The sequence below is a fragment of the Halichoerus grypus genome, chromosome 4, assembly GCF_964656455.1.
Source record: "Halichoerus grypus chromosome 4, mHalGry1.hap1.1, whole genome shotgun sequence".
NCBI classification, from domain to species: domain Eukaryota; kingdom Metazoa; phylum Chordata; class Mammalia; order Carnivora; family Phocidae; genus Halichoerus; species Halichoerus grypus.
The window spans coordinates 117944516-117961632 of record NC_135715.1 but is presented as its reverse complement, the minus strand read 5'-3'; the positions used below and the strand labels follow the sequence as shown (position 1 = coordinate 117961632).

The 17117-nt window shown below is 35.1% G+C and overlaps 1 protein-coding gene across 2 annotated transcripts in view; it reads right to left on the bottom strand.

Annotated features, from left to right (window-relative positions):
- Positions 1 to 358: 358 nt before the first annotated feature.
- ARL6IP6 (ARF like GTPase 6 interacting protein 6) overlaps positions 359 to 17117 on the bottom strand; it is a 35749-nt gene continuing 18990 nt past the window's right edge. For both annotated transcript variants that reach the window (XM_078070804.1, XM_036085447.2), the window contains one exon: positions 359 to 1403. In XM_078070804.1, coding sequence (XP_077926930.1) covers positions 1310 to 1403 — 94 coding nt within the window. In that variant the 3' untranslated portion in view covers positions 359 to 1309. The remainder of the gene's footprint in view (positions 1404 to 17117) is intronic.

Here is a 17117-nt window from a genome sequence, read left to right as displayed (position 1 = left end):
AGTAACAACACTTAGCACCTAACAGGAACACACTGCACATACTCATTTCCCATTCAGCCTGAATAAGTAGTTTTGCTACACAATGCTTTCCTAATAGAAATTTTTCTATGGCCAGGGTAAACGGCATTTTAAATAGCTCATCTTTCTAAAATTGAAGAGACTTTCTAAACAGGTATTTAGAAAAGAAGTAGGAACAATTAAGCTTAATGACTATGAAAACAAAAACAAACACCACAATTGTAGAAGAATATTTAAATACGAAAATTATGAAACATATACACTATCAAAATACCTTTTCCATTTTGGTAACTAAATCGTTGAGATTAAAAACAAAGTAGTTCAAGCATTTCTAAATATAAAAATTTCAGATCTATTATTTATTAAAAACAAAATAGTATCAGTTCCGTTCGAGTAATCATATACACACGAAGACAAATATTTGCAAATGTGGAAACAAATAATGAACAACTTCAACTTTCTCAAATATTTTAATGGCTTAAGTAATTTACTTTTTATCAGACTTTTTTGCTAAAATAGGTTTACTTAATTTTAAACTCAGATCAATGTGTTTGTTTTTTGTGGGGTTTTTTTTTTGCTTTAAAAAAAAAAAACAAAATACTTATTTAAAATGGTAGGTATTAGCTTTCCACCAGCTAAAAAATAACATATACATTTGTCTAGATGTAGCTATTTAAAAAACATACAAATTCAATATGTAGTAGGAAAATATATAAAAAAACACATAAGGAATTATACCATTAAAAAATATAAATGCACCTTCCGTTGATTATGACTATTGAAAACTAAATATTCTGATTTCAAAGTAGCTTCTATAAAATGTCGAAGTAGTAGGCATTGTTTGCTTTTCTAATATCATGAATAAATAAGAAGTATTTCTATCTCATTTAAACAGTCGACTAGTATTTCTTAGCAAAAATGTAGTATTATACATAGCATCCCATATTCAAGTTTTCACGTTTGAATTCCATTAAAATGTTTCTATAATTTATAAGGACAATGCACACAAAAGTAAAAAGACGAGGTAAACATCTCACATTTTTAAGAAATTACTTGAAACTTAATACTCAGATATTCTCAATGCCTAAGTTCTAGAATGGTGCTTACGAAGGTCCTCCATTTACAAAAAAAAAAGAAGGTCCTCCATAATGACGATGATATGACATATCTGAACCACATAACAGCAGGTTTCTTGGTCTTCTGAGTAGACAAATGATGAAATGATGTTCTTCCCTGTTATTACAAAGCAATCATGACTAAGTTTTGCCAAAAATACTGCTTCGGTGTGGGTTTACATGAGGCACCATGCTACAGTAAGAGCAGCAACAATGCCATTCAAAATTGCCATGCTATAGCCCATGTGGAAAGAATGTCCAGTCAGTTTCCTAGGGGGAAAAAAACAAATGAAAAAAGGAAAATGTAATTTGGTATAACAAAACACCATCAATTTTTATTGAAAATGCTTACAACCTAAAAATATGTTTCCCTAATATTTTACACATATTAAAAGAGAATATTGGACATTTACAGGATTAGTGAATAGAGTGACCTTAAGTTCTCTGTCAAAAACTGTCCTGGTTATCAAATATAATTTTTCAGTTTCATTAGAGCAAAATGTTCAATTTAATCCCTTAAACTTCTTTACTGCGCTTCATAGTCACTGAGTTTATCATAACCTAATTCTACAGTATAAATCTTGTTACATTACAAGCATGTTCTTTCATTAATTAGCACTGTTTCCCTGTCTCTTGTTCTCACTTAGAACTAAAAATATGTATTATTTCAGGTACTTGTCCTGTTTGTACCATTTTTAGATTACATGAAGAAACTACTCTTTCTGTAAGCACTAAAAACAGCACTTGTCCATATGTGAGTCATAAATCAGATTATGTCTTTTATAGACATTTCAGTTCTCAACTTAATAGGTTACTTAACTGAAGTGGCTTTCAATGAGTTCCTAAGTATCAGCAAAGACACATCTCTTGTTTTATGATTACTATGAGTGCCAACTAGCTTATGTGCACAGATTTCCCGTGACATTTGATTCCTCTATCTTACAGCAATTTTACTTATTTTACTACATTTTCTTTAACATTCCCTCCACTAACTATTGCAATAATACTCTTTGCTTATCCTCATAAAGATGAGCCATGCTAAAAAAAAAAAATAGAAGCTAATATCCAATTGGTGCCGGAGGAAGAACAGAATCTTTTCCTCACTGGAACAATCCAAACTGAGGACATACAGGGAGGTGCACTGCAGGAATAAGAGCCCAAAGTCATTAATAGTAAGACCCCTGGACTGAAGGTCACCATGCCTATGTCTTCTCCTCCCCTCCTAAGTACAGGTCACAGAAAGGGAGGTACTTGGATTTGAATTAACATTTGAAGGATTCTAGCCCTAAAAGATCTGTGGCAGGGAATGAAGAAGATACACTCCTCAAAGAATAACATCTTTGCATTCACCTGAGATTACAGAAGGCCCGGATACTTCCTGATAGCCCCTATTATTATTATTCATATTCTCCACTCAACCTCACTCACCTAGGGACTAGTTTAAGATGCCTCGTGTGTACCATTAAGGGTTAATCTATTTCACTATATTATCTACTATATGATAAAGTAAAGTAGATACACTAGATTAAAAAAAACTCCCTCAAATATGTATTGATTAGTGAACAGTTCAATTTTATAATTAGTTTTCTATCAGCACTGTCATTCATTATAAAAAAACACTAATGACCCAAGAACATTTAAATTCATACTAACAAAATGAAGTTAATCATGGAACAGAATTTCAGGAGTTAATTGTTCTCTTTCACTAGTTTTTGACCTTGGACTCCCATAAAAATAGAAAAACCTCTGAAGTACAGTTTACTAAACTAGAATATAGGTATGTATAATTGAATTTTACAGAGATGTACATGCTCAAATGTTAAGTGACCCTTACAGAACAGGCAAAGCAAGGAATTTTAATGGCAATGAAGAAATGCTCTAGAGAAGTGACTCTTAGTCTTTCTACCATCTCAAATGTACCATATTCCCACTAGGAACACTGTAGCAGTTGTCACACATGTACTGTTAGGCAACGGACTTAAAATCTTTGAGGAATCACTTGCTTTAAAACTCCTTTTCAAAATACTCATCATGATTTTCCTATTTTCCTCTCTGGGGAAGAAAGACAACCCCTGCTTGGCAGGTTTTTTCTCCTATGACTTATTTGTGATCTTTGAAGTACTGCAGAAAACCAAAGTTATCCTGGTTCCCCTTTGTCAACACCCTTCACTTATCTCTTGTAAAGGGCATGTTTTGAATTAAAAAGCAGGACTAAGTATGTTACTTATCTTACTCAATCTCTATATATGCATGTTACTTTTTAAATTAAAGTATACACAGTAAAGTGGAAATGCCTAACATGTATACAGATCAATTTTTATCATGGTATACCTTCAGGTACCAACCATCCAGATCAAATACAAAGTAACATTTCCAGTACCAAAGAAAACTCCTTTGTTCCTCTTCCGCATCAATATCCACCTTCCCCCCGCCCCTGCAAAATCCTGAGATAACCACTATAACCACTTGTTATCATGATGCGTGGTTTCACCTGCCCCATCTACATGCCTTCATATATTTTCTTCTGTGTCTGGATTCTTTTGCTCAATATTATGTCTGTGAGAATCATCCATGTTGTTGTATGTAGCATTAGCATGTTCTTTTGTATTACAGTTTAGTACTCCACTGTATAAAAATAATAAAATTTTTCTACTCTACTACTGAGCATTTGGGTTGTTTCCAATATGAGGCTCCCATATACAGAGATACTATGAACATGATGCTACCTATCTTTGTTGGGTAGGAGACATCTGCACTCATTTCCCTTGGGTATACCCTAGGCGTGGAATTGCTGGGTTATAAGGTAAATGTAAATTTGACTTTAGTAGAAACATCAAACATTTTCCCAAAGTAGTTGACTACTGTACACTTCTACTGGCAATGTAGGAGTTTCAGTTGTTCCGCACTGTCACCCACATTTAGTATTATCAGTCTTTTTAATTTTAGTGGGTCTGTTGTTGTGGTTTTAATATTTATTTTTCTGATGACAAACATACTTATTGCCCATTCAAATATTCTCTTTTTTGAAATTCCTGTTCATCTTTTGCTCATTTTTCTATTGGCTTCCAGAGCTCTTTGCATATTCTATACACAAATTCTTTGTCAATAATCACAAATATCTTCTTCGGTTTATGGCTTACCTTTTCACTCTCTAATAAGATCCTCTGATGAACAAGTTCTTATTAAATACAGTCCAATTTATTTCTTTTTAATGGTTAGTACTTTTCTGTGGCCTTTTCAATAAATCTTTCACCACTCCAAGGTTATAAAGATATACTATTTTTAAGAGAAGCTTTATTCTTCCTTTGACCTTTTGGGTCTATAATTCATCTAAAATTTTTGTATATTTATAAGGTAGTGGCCAATGCTCCTGTTATTCCTTATGGATATCCAATTGTTTCATCACAATTTACTGAAAAGACCATCTTTCCCCCTCCTTAAATTGCTGTGGTGCCTTGTCCTAAGGCATATAACCATGTATGTCTGGGTCTGTTTTCAAACTTTCTATTCCATTCTTTGGGTCTATTTGTTTATCCCTGATAAAATCAACAACTTCCTATACAGCAGCATTAGCCAATTAAAAAAATTTTGTGCTACATAACTGAAATTAACGTAACACTGTATGTTAACTAAATGGAATTAAAATAAAAACTTAAAAAGTCAAAAAGAAATTTTATGCTGAAAGTAAAAGATCCTTAGAATGAAAATTATAAAATCTTAGAAACACAATTTACAATGTGCAAGACTCACATGAAGATAATCATAAAACTTTACTGAAGAAGATCTAAATAAATAAAAAGATATCCTGTGTTCATGGAATTGAAAACAATATTGTAAAAATGGCAATACTCCCTAAACTGATCTATAAATTTGGTACAATTTCTCAATTTTCCTTTCCAACTGCCTCTTTCTGCAGATATGGACAAGTTGATCCCAAAATTCATATGTCAATAAATCTGTCAAAACAATATTGAAAAAGAACAAAGCTGGAGAACTCATACTTCCCAATTTCAAAACTTAACACAAAGTAATCAAATGGTATGGTACCGGCATAAGGACAAACACAGACATTGGAATAGAATTAAGAGGCCAGAAATAAACTCATAGATCTATAGTCTTTCAACAGAGGTACCAAAGACCACTTAGCAGGTAAAGAACAGTCTTTTCAACAAATGGTGCTGGGACAACTGGATGCAAAAGAATGAATTTGATCCTCTAACTCATATAATATACAAAAATTAACTCAAAATGGACCAGACCTACATGAAATAACTAAAACTACAAAACTCTTAAAAGGAAGCATAGGTAGAAATTTTCACAATCTTGAATTAAGCAATGATTTCTTAGATAAGCAACTAAAGAAAAAATAAATTGGATTTCATCATACTAAAAAACTTTTGTGCTTCAAAGGACAATATCAATAAAGTGAAAAGACAACCCATAGAATGGAAGAAAATATTTGCAAATCATATATATAACAAGGATCTACTATCTGAGATATAAATAAATTCTGACTCAAAAAAAAGACAAAAAATCCATTTTTAAAAAGGGCATAGCAGGATGCCTGGGTGGCTCAGTCGTTAAGTATCTGCCTTCAGCTCAGGTCATGATCCCAGAGTCCTGGGATCAAGCCCCACATCAGACTCCCTGCTCAGCAGGAAGCCTGCATCTCCCTCACCCACTCCCCCTGCTTGTGTTCCCTCTCTCGCTGTCTCTCTCTGTCAAAAAAGAAATAAAATCTTAAAAATAAAATTAAAAAAAAAAAAAGAAGGGCATAGCATTTGGATAGACAGTTCTGCAAAGAAGATATACACTGGCCAACAAGCACAAGAAAGGATGCTAGACATCATAAGTCACTCTAAAAATGCAAATCAAAACCACAATGAGATAACACTTCATACCCATTAAGATGGTTATAACACAGAAAAGAAAAGAAAGGAACAGGTTACTGGTGAGGATGCGGAGAAATCAGAAATCTCACACATTGCTGGTACAACATAAAATGGTATAGCATAAGAGAGTTTGACAGTTCCTCAAAAAGTTAAGAGAGTTACCATATGATCCAGCAATTCCATTCCAGGTATATACTCAAAAGCTAAAAACATGTTTTTACACAAAAACTTGCACCTGAATGTTCATAGCAGCATTATTCATAAGAGCTAAAAAGTGGAAACAAACCAAACGTCCACCAACTGATAAATTAAACAAAATGTGGCATATCCATACAAAGCAATGTAATTCAGCCATAAAAAGGAAAGAAGTACTGATACAGGCTACAACATGGATGAACTTTAAAACCACTATACTAAGTGAAAGAAGCCGGACATTAAAGACCACACTTCTGGGGCGCCTGGGTGGCTCAGTCATTAAGCGTCTGCCTTCGGCTCAGGTCATGATCTCGGGGTCCTGGGATCGAGCCCCACATCGGGCTCCCTGCTCCGCGGGAGGCCTGCTTCTCCCTCCCCCACTCTCCCTGCTTGTGTTCCCTCTCTTGCTGTGTCTCTGTCATATAAATAAAAATCTTAAAAAAAACAAAAAAGATCACACTTCTGGGACTTGTATGATTCCATTTACATGAAATGTCCAGAATAAGCAAATCCATAGACAAAGTAGAACAGGGGCTCCTAGGGTCTGGAGGAGGGGATGATAGAGGAGTAACTGATAAGTATGGGATTTTCATTTTGGAGTGATGGAAATGTTCTGGAATTAGAGAGTGGTAATTGTACAACACAGAGAATACACTAAAAATCACTGAGTTATATGCTTTAAAATGGTGGGTTTTATGTTATGTGAATTATATTGCAATTAAAAATAAAACTTTACTGAAAGACATTAAAAGAGTATCTGAGTAAAGAGAAATAACCTACCATAATCTGGGAATACTCAAGACTGTAAAGATATCAATTACCTCAGAAAGAAACTATAAATTCAGTGAGATCTCAGTAGTAGCTCAACAGAATTATTTTGGTGGGAAAATGATACTTTGGTACTAAGTTCATCTCACACAGTAAACATGCAAAAGGAGCAAAGAAAAATTCTAGAAATCAAGTCATAACATAAAAACAAAGTAGTTTTTAAAAAAAGAAGTTAACAGAACCAGAAAAAGACACTGGAATAGATTTTAGCATCCAGAAACAGATCTATGTTTGTATAAGTTATATAGGGGCTGGGGGAAGAGGTGAGGAAATATACGTATGGAAATTTTACATTTTACCAATAGGCATTTTTAAGACAGAAGGAACAAAATTGACAATTATTTCAAGTTCCTTCCTCCTTTTCCTAATTATGGTTTTTCATTTATCAGTGTAGGAGAAATCAAGATTCAGCTTATCTTCAAAAGAGCTATCGCTATATTTACACAGAGTAAAAAGAACTGGTGATTTTAGGCAGTTTCCTTTCAGCCCTTTTGTTTTATTTTGTGATCCCACAAGTTCTATGAATATTAAGAAAAAATGAGTAAGATTAAAAGGGGGAAGTGCCTGCAATTCTAGTGTTTGTAGGTTCTTGAAAGGCTCACTCTCAGTGAGGCTCAGAAGGTACTTATGGTCTATTACAAATTCTTTCTTAATTTTATTTATTTATTTTTAAGATTTTATTTATTTGAGAGAGAGCACACACAAGTGGGGGGGAGGGGCAGAGAGAGAGGGAGAAGCAGACTACCTGCTGAGCAGGGAGCCTGACGTGGGGCTTGATCCCATACCCTGAGATTCTGACCTGAGCAGAAGACAGACGCTTAACCGACTGAGCCCCCCCCCGATTCCCCTCTTTCTTAATTTTAATTTGCATGCATGTATAAGACAAGGCACTACTGGTCTTACACAAAATAAAAAGAAAAACCCTACTGGCCCAAAGCATCTATTGTGTGTTGTTTCATTCAGTTTTATCATGAGGTTTACTAAGGATTCCAAAATGTTTCTTATTGTTATAAGTCATTCATGACTTTTTATTTCATGATCTGAAGTAGTCACACACTGCAAAGCAAATGGTAATAAAAGGTTGGGAAAATTGGGTGGAGTATATACAATTTTTGTTCACTAATTCTTCTATAATTTCATGAAGGGAAAGGTATGGAAAAGGAAAATGATAAGCTTGATACAAGGGTAGCACTTTCCAGGGACACCTGGCTGGCTCAGTAGATGGAGCATGCAACTCCTGATCTCGGGATTGTGAGTTCAAACCCATGTTGGGTGTAGAGACTTTTTAAATAAAAAAAATAAAAGGGTAACACTTTCCTCTATTATATATTTTAGACCAACAAAGCAAAATTATTAAATCCTATATAATAAAGTATAATATGGGAAACTTGATCAGATATAAAATAAAAAAATTTCTATCCAGAATAAGTAAAACTTCAGCATCATTTAATATTAATACTGTCAAACCCACAAAAGTAGGTAGATAATACCTAGCCCTGTCAAGCTGATTTTTGTCATGCCATACAGATTTCTAATTTGGACTATACTACTGAATAGGTGGAAAACACACACACACACACACACACACACACACACACACACACACACCCAAAGAAATCAAATCCCATCATCTCATAGCACTATTTAATGGAAATGTTTAACTTTGAAAACCTTCCATTTTATTTCAGCATTCACAGTCTCTGAAATAGGCTTAAAGAACTTCTGAAAATGACATGACTATTTTTAGAGATTGGCTACAATTATTATTTCAAATATCAATGAGACCAAGAAAACAAATTCAAGATAAAATTCCTTCCAAGCCACTCACATTCTTTCCATATACCTAAACACACTGTAACAAATTAATATTCCTTCGAAATGCTTTTGTGTCAACTGTATGTAAAATATAAGTATGGGACGCCTGTGTGGCTCAGTTGGTTAAACGTCTGCCTTCTGCTCAGGTCATGACCCCAGAGTCTTGGGACGAGTCCCGCATCAGGCTCCTTGCTCAGTGGGGAGCCTGCTTCTCCCTCTGCCTGCCGCTCCCCCTGCTTGTGCTCTCTCTCTGACAAATAAACAAATAAAATTAAAAATAAAATAAGAGTGGAAAAAATATGGTTACAAAGATAGACTCGTTATAATAGAACAAATTCCATATCCTAAAATACAAGTTATAAAAAAGATACTATTTGGTTCTGGTTCTAAAGACTTTCTTTCCAATAATAAAGAATCCTGCAATGAAATACTTATTTGGTTCCTGTTAGTGTTTAAGCATTTAAACTCTAGTTAGGCAGATATGTGTTTGAGTGTCAGCTTTGCCACTTACAAGGGGTATGAAGGTAGAAACTGTCTGACCTCTCTGAGACTCAATTCCCCAAAATGGAAATAAAAATACAGTCTTCCCTTACACAGCTGAGAATCAGGTGTCTGGCACATAGCAAATAATAAATGTTAGCCTATATAGAAAAGAAAGCTGGCTACAGATGAGATTTTTAAAAATTCTTTAAAAAAAAAATAAATAAATTTAAAAAAATAAAAAAAAAAAAATTCTTTTGACATTCTATTTCATTCTCCCTTCCTTTAAGCAAAATACCTACAACTAGACCTATCTCAAAGCCAAAACAAAAAAACAAAAAATAAGATTATACAAATAGACCCAGGAGGTAGATAGAAGAAAGATACTGAAGAATTATGGGTTTGTGTATGTATATGTACATTTCTGCTTGGTATTACCCTCTTCCTACAAATTCATAATCATTTCCCTTTGTAATTCTCTAGAGAACTTAGACTTCCAATATTTACATCCAGATTTTGTACTCTGGAAACATACTCTCTAGCAATATATTTATATTGATATTTAATAGTAACTTATAAAGTGAATAAGTTATAAAAGAATTATATTTTAATTATTTATATTTTATAGGAATGGAATATATATAAAACTTAAGATTCAAATTACTTCAATGATTCTGGAAATTAAAAGGAACCACATTAAAATTAAGGTACTGAATAAGACACTACCAAAAGTTTCAAATAAATTGCCTTTGTTTATTTAAGAGAGAGACCAACAGGTTCTAGCAGGCCTCCTTTCTTGTTTCATGTTGTTTATTGTTTTTACTGTAGCACTCACTGGTTGACCTTGAACTGAATTTCTATACTACATACCAGACTACACTCTATTGAACTGAAATCTTCGTTCTTATATCACATTAATTCCAATATTTCCTCTCCCTAAGTTCCCGCATTTAAGACATGCTTTTATGACAGAATTCCCCTCATTTGAAACAGTCATTTCAATGCTAACCAATTTTGCTCTAAGCAGAAAGCTCTCTGTGCTTACCAGAATAAGAAGTTTATATTAAGGGTCTACAATAAGAACCAACTGGCTATTTGTTTCTGTGTCTGACTGGCTCAGATGGAGATAGGATGAGCTAGTTGGTACTAATTTATTCCCCCTTCACACATGTGAGCTGCCTTTTATTTTTTGTTCTATCCTTGGCCAAGAAATCCCCAATTCCCAAAGAATTTTAAGCTGTGTGAGCTTTGGTTGGAATAACTATCAGTTCCTCATCTGGAATCAAAAGTTCTTAACCAAACCCAAAATCTGAAGGAAAATACTAAACACCACTACATTTCAATTACTTGCAAAGTGTATTTCCTTTTATGTTCCTTTCAGAAACACAAAATGACACAACTTCTTTTGTATTCTTTTTCCTAAAAATTACTTATTAAAAATTGCTGGAGAGAATAAAGATGTGTGTATTCCAACTAATTTTACCAGTGCTATTTAGGACATAAGGGTTAGAATTTTAAAAAGAAAGCTTCCCTCCCTTAGGAATTGCTGTCTCTCGTTAAGGAAAGAACAACATACATTCACCCCTTACTTTATACTCTGAAGTTCTTTATTTTATAATTTTCTCAATACTCTATTCTTTTACTTCACCAAAATTTACATAATGTATTATCTGTATCAGGCATTATATATGGGAGATAGAGAAATGAGCAAGAATCAGTACTGTCCTCAGTATTGCCTTCAAAGACAAGAGTCTAATGACACAATGTGCTGAGTGTTAAAAGTTTTAGACAGCATTACTGGAACATAAGGGAGCTGTCTGGCTTGTAGAAAGAGAGATTCTACAGAAGAGTTAATGCCTGATCTAAAACTGAGTATGAGGAAATTAGAGTTCTAAAGAAATAACAACATGTATAGAAGCAAGAAAACAATGGAGGTGGTTAATAGTTTAGTATGGTTAGAGTAAAGGATCTGGAAAGCCAACTCTCTTTCAACTGGAATTTAATCATGGCTCTAGTACTTACAAAACTACATTAACTTACCTGAAAATCTAATTCTTTATCTTTAAAATGAGAATAACAATTCCTCTCTATAGTGTTTCTGTGAAGACTAAGATAGCATTAGCAATATTTGTTACAGTGCCTAGCATTTATTGAGCACAGAGACAATAAATGCCAGCCTTTATTTTGTGTCCTTGACTGGCTGGAGTTACTGAGAGAGAAGGAAGAACTGAAGGCAATGCCAGGTTTCTCACCTGAGTTACTGGCTGGATAAAATATCATTCACCGCGATTGGGAAGCCAAGAGAAGAAACAGGCTGGTGGGCAGTGAGAAATAATGAAGTCAATTTTAGATATACTAAACTGAATTATGCCTGCAGGACACTGAAGTAAAAATTCCCAGCAAGCAACAGGAAATACAAATAAAAACCAAAAGGCACGTTTCTCAGGAAAGAGCCTCAAGGCAGGCCAGATAGACTTGGAAGTCTTCAGCCAACTAGTAGCAGCTGAAAAAATGATTCCACAAGTGAGAAGTAGTGATCAGAAGGCTGAAAGATAACAGGAGGGAGTGGTGTCATAGAAATTAAGAAAGAAAAGAATTCTGAGGAGGAATCATAAGCCATCTCAAATAATGGATTGAAAAATGCATGGGGCACCTGGGTAGTTTAGTCTGTTGGGCATCCGATTCTTGTTTTCAACTCAGGTCATGATCTCAGGGCTGTGAGATCAAGCCCTGTATTGCGCTCTGCATTGGGCCCTGGGCTGGGCACAGAGCCTGCTTGGGATTCTCTCTCTCCCTCTCCCTTTGCTACCCCCTCCCCAATGTGTGTGTGCATGCATGCGCACTGGAGCGCTCTCAAAAAAAAAAAAAAAAGAACATTAAATTTTGTAATTAGGAGGACTGCAGTCAATTCAAGGAGAAAACAATTTAGTGTAGGGGTAACTGCAAGATACCTCTGCTAGCAAATGCAGTCACTGTGGAGACAGGGCCTACCCCTTCTCTATTCTTCCAAGACGCTTAGAAGTGGAGAGGAGAACTGGGCATGAGGATTTTTTTTCTCTACCAGAGGAGAAACTCGAATGTTTTAGAAATATTCTAACAAGAAGACTAGCTACAAAGGGAAAGGCTGAAGATATATGAAAAATGGAATTGCAGGGATGGGCAGGGTATAGGATCTAGAGCAAAGGAAGTAAAATTAAGTTTGGGCAGGTGGAAGGACACTTAATACTCTGAGAGAAGAGAAATAGGATAATGGGTGTGTATGTAAAGTAAGTTTATAATCCTGAGAAGGGGATGGAAGAAGCAGTAAGTTCACTCACAATGACCTTTCTGTGACTGGAAGTGGAGCCCACAGAAAAGAGTATGATGTGATAAGGATTTGGAACAGCCACAGGGGGAAAAAAAGGAGATGGATCAATGGATGGATGGATGCATGGATGGATAGTGCTAGCTGAGATTTTAGTTCAGACTACGAGGGTTGTGAACTCTAGTTACTCAGATCTTAGTTTGGATGATTCAACTCTGCCTCATTATTCCCTTTATATGGAACACCACAGGCCTTGCCCTATTTTAGAATGAATTTGAAGTCTTCTGCTATTTGAACATTTCATTAGCTTTGCTCCAGGCTCTCTCTCCTACTTGACCTTTCTTTTGACCTCTACAATTTTGCAATTTTATAGGACAGGCACATCAAACTTTTTTCTTTACACAAGGCCTGGTAAAAGGAAGCCAGTTTTTCTTATAGTTCATAACAACTGAACAACAAAAATTTGTATTTACTTTGGCTTTCCTATTGTAAAATTTCAATTAAAATTATTTTCCTCGCCACTAAATTATGTTTCCCACTCCACTTCTTAACCCTGAAAAACATTTCCCAAACTTGGCAAGGAAGTCACTTTGGATTCACAATCTAAAGAAGTGAGTAAAATAAATAACAATGGGCTTTAGAGCAGCTGTCTTATTTTATTTTGTTATAATTTTAAACATCCTCAAGTTGTATGCTTTCCTGCTTATTCAAATGGCAGCCTTTAGTTGATCTTTCATTACTACTTTAGTATCATCATTTATTCATTAAAACTCAGGTATTCAGTAAGTTATTAAGTTTATCAATAAGGTATGAAGTAGTTACTTGTTTTCCAAAATTGAAATGTGATTTTTAGAAATGTGTGTCATACCCTTCCAGCTATAAAACTAGCCAATTAAAATTATATGAATAGACAAGCCTACCCCACCTAATATATATATATTTTTTGCCCCCAAATTAAAAATCTTTTGTAAGCACCATCTAATTTCAGAGTAGTCTCCTAAAGCAGGGGTTGGCAAACTAGGACACACTTGTCCTGCACCTGTTTCTTTTTACTGGAACATGGCCTCACTCATTCCTTTAGGTATTGTCTATGGCTGCTTTGGTGCTAAAAATCAACTTATTTCAACTTTAAGGCTATGTGAGAGACCATATGATCCACAAAGCTAAAAATGCACACCACTTGGCCCCTTACAGAAAATGTTTGCTGACTTCTGTCGTAAAGCCCTCCTATTCAAAGTATAGTCCATAGACCAGCAATATATAAGCAACGCCTGTGAATTTCTTAGAAACTCAGAATCTCAGACCCCACCCCAGACATAATCAATCAGAATCTCTATTTTCAGCTAGATCTTCCGGTGATTCTAAAAGCCTCAAAGTAAATACTGTTGCTCATTATTTGGAAATCTACAAATTAGCAAGGAGATATTCTAACTAGATCGTCACTTCAGAAATCTATCCCAATTACTTTCTATATGAAAACTTCAAATTCACTGTAATTTTAAACAAAGAAATAGGTTGAACGAACACTTATAAAATTTGTTTCACTGTAGCATCATGTTCTAAATAGATTTCATGACTTCTTTGAAATTTTTTATGACAGGGAATTCAAGTAAGAAATCAAGTAAGAGACTACCTGAGGAGGAAAATTTCTCCTTTCTCCTATTTCTTTCTTCTTATTACAGATTTACCTTGTTAGGACAGTGGCTACACACTGGGTATACAAGTGTGTTTATATATGTACATTCAAAATAACCTCTTAGGATAAAATACAGCAAAATATTTTTAGAATGAAGTATCAAAGAATAAGATTAAAACTATCTTGTTAGTTAGCTTACCAGATTTTAAAGTATAGTTATATTTGAGTGGAGTGATATACTTCAAATGCATACACACACACAACCATATACACATATATTCACATATGTATATAATCATAGGTTTTACTAATCAAGAAGATTACAAATACAGAAATAATTATGAACTAGTCTGTTAACACTAGTTATATTTAAAATGAGACTCTGCAAGCCTTTCCCCTTCAAAAGTATATAATTCTGGGGGCGCCTGGGTGGCTCAGTCGGTTAAGCGGCTGCCTTCGGCTCAGGTCATGATCCTGGGGTCCTGGGATCAAGCCCCGCATCCGGCTCCCTGCTCAGCGGAGAGCCTGCTTCTCCCTCTCCCTCTGCCTGCCACTCTGCCTACTTGTGCTCTCTGTCAAATAAATAAATAAAATCTTTAAAAAAAAAAAAGTATATAATTCTGTGCTGTTTTATAATGAGCTTGTATTAATTCTATAATCACAAATTATAAATCAGTAAGGACAAATTTTAAGTCATGGTCACTGTCCTAACAAATAAACTTCTAAATTATTGAAAAATAGAAAATGCTATTAAAATATGAAGTCATTAGAAACATGACTGTGTACTGACTTCAGGGTTTCATGATAAATCTGAGGTAAAGATTATCTGGATAAATATTTACTTAAAAGATGTAAAAGGTGAGTATAAACATAAACACTTCACTGTAATGTATCATTCTTAAAAATACGTGGGAGCTGGGGTGCCTGGGTGGCTCATTCAGTTGAGCGTCTGAATCTTGGTTTTGGCTCAGGTCATGATCTCAGGGTCCTGGGATGGAGCCCCTTACTGGGCTCAAGGACTTCATTATAAATAAATATTAAAATAAAGTATTTACCATCCTAATGGAGCAAGTTGACTTATCAATCTACACATTAGTAAACTATGTTATAATAGAATTCAAAATTTCAACTTTAAGAGTTTCCTTATTTTTAAAAAGACTTTATTCTCCTTAGCATTTTATTTCGTTCCCTAGCTATACTGCCAACTTCTCTGGTCCTACTATCTCCTGTATAGCATAAGGATGGTCTGCATGAGGTCTTTAATCCATTTTGGATCTCAATCCTGCAATAATTATCCCTCCCTATACACACTAGTCTTCTATCTAGAATTTTGCCAACTAGAAATTTTAATTGAGTCATAATCCCATGCTTTGCCAGTGTGATATTAACTAATGTAATGACCTATGGGCACTGAAAGATCCTAAAGATGAGCAAAGTTCTTTAAAATGGAATTACATATGTATACATTTTATTTTTAAGATTTTATTTATTTGAGAGAGAGAGAGAGAGAACGTGCACAAGCAGGGGGAGCGGCAGGCAGAGGGAAAGGAAGAAGCAGGCTCCCCGTGAAGCAGGGAGCCCAATGCGGGGCTCGATTCCAGGACCCTGAGATCATGACCTGAGCCGAAGGCAGACGCTTAAAGACTGAGCCACCCAGGCACCCTCGTATGTATACATTTTACATATCTCTTATTGTACTACAATTCCTTGAAAATTAGTCAAAGGGAAATAAAGGTGTATCTGGTTGGATGAAAGTATGTATGTATTAACCCACAGTTTATCTATATATAGCAATCTACTAGCTTGCAAACTGAATAAAGTCAAACATTTTAACTTTATTCACCAGTGTGTTGAGGTAGAAAAATGCCCCAAATCATCCATCTGTGCTGAGTACTATCTTGATTAAACAAAGTCCTTATTCCATTGGAAGTTAGGGCAAATAGTACAAAAGATGTAAGAATAATGGGTTCCCAAGTCTTTAGATTTCATGAGTCAGTTAAAAAAAGATTATTTTGAAAAAAGGAAGTAACTGACACTGTGTTTTGTTGCCAAACTTTCACTTTGCCAAGAACAATGTTTGAAAATCACTACTATCTAGGGGCGCCTGGGTGGCTCAGTCGGTTGAGTGTCTGCCTTCGGCTCAGGTCATGATTCTGGGGTCCTGGAATCGAGCCCCGTGACGGGATCCCTGCTCAGCGGAGAGTCGGCTTCTCCCTCTCCTTCTGCACCCCCACATTCATGTGCTCTCTCTCAAATAAGTAAATTCTTAAAAAAAAAAAAAAGAAGAAAATCATTACTATCTAATATCAGCATTATTTCATTAAAGAAAGTGTCTATATCAAAAGAATACAAGGATAAAATATCAAAATAAGTAACAATTACCAATAAAAGATAATTGGCAGCCAGTAGTAGGCCACAGTTAGATGTCTAGCTTAAAAAAATCTCAATTAAGAAAAGAAATACTATGGGACCATGACTGCTTTATCACCTGGTATATCTGTTGCTTTAATTAGTAAACTTACACTTATTGCCTATGAGGATGGATATCATTGTTTTTATCCCATTTTAGAAAGGAAAAAATTAAGGCTTAGAGACACTGACTTGCTCAAAAGTTCTTCTGACAGTATATGGTGTAGCCTGGATTCGGAAGCCACCCCTTTTTTCTTTCTTTTTTTTTTTTTAAAGATTTTATTTATTTATGTGAGAGAGAGAACATGAGTGAGGGGTGGGGGGGAGCGGCAGGCAGAGGGAGAGGCAGACTCTCTGCTGAGCAGGGAGCCTGACGTGGGGCTCCATCCCAGGACCCTGAGATCATGACCTGAGCCAAAGGCAGA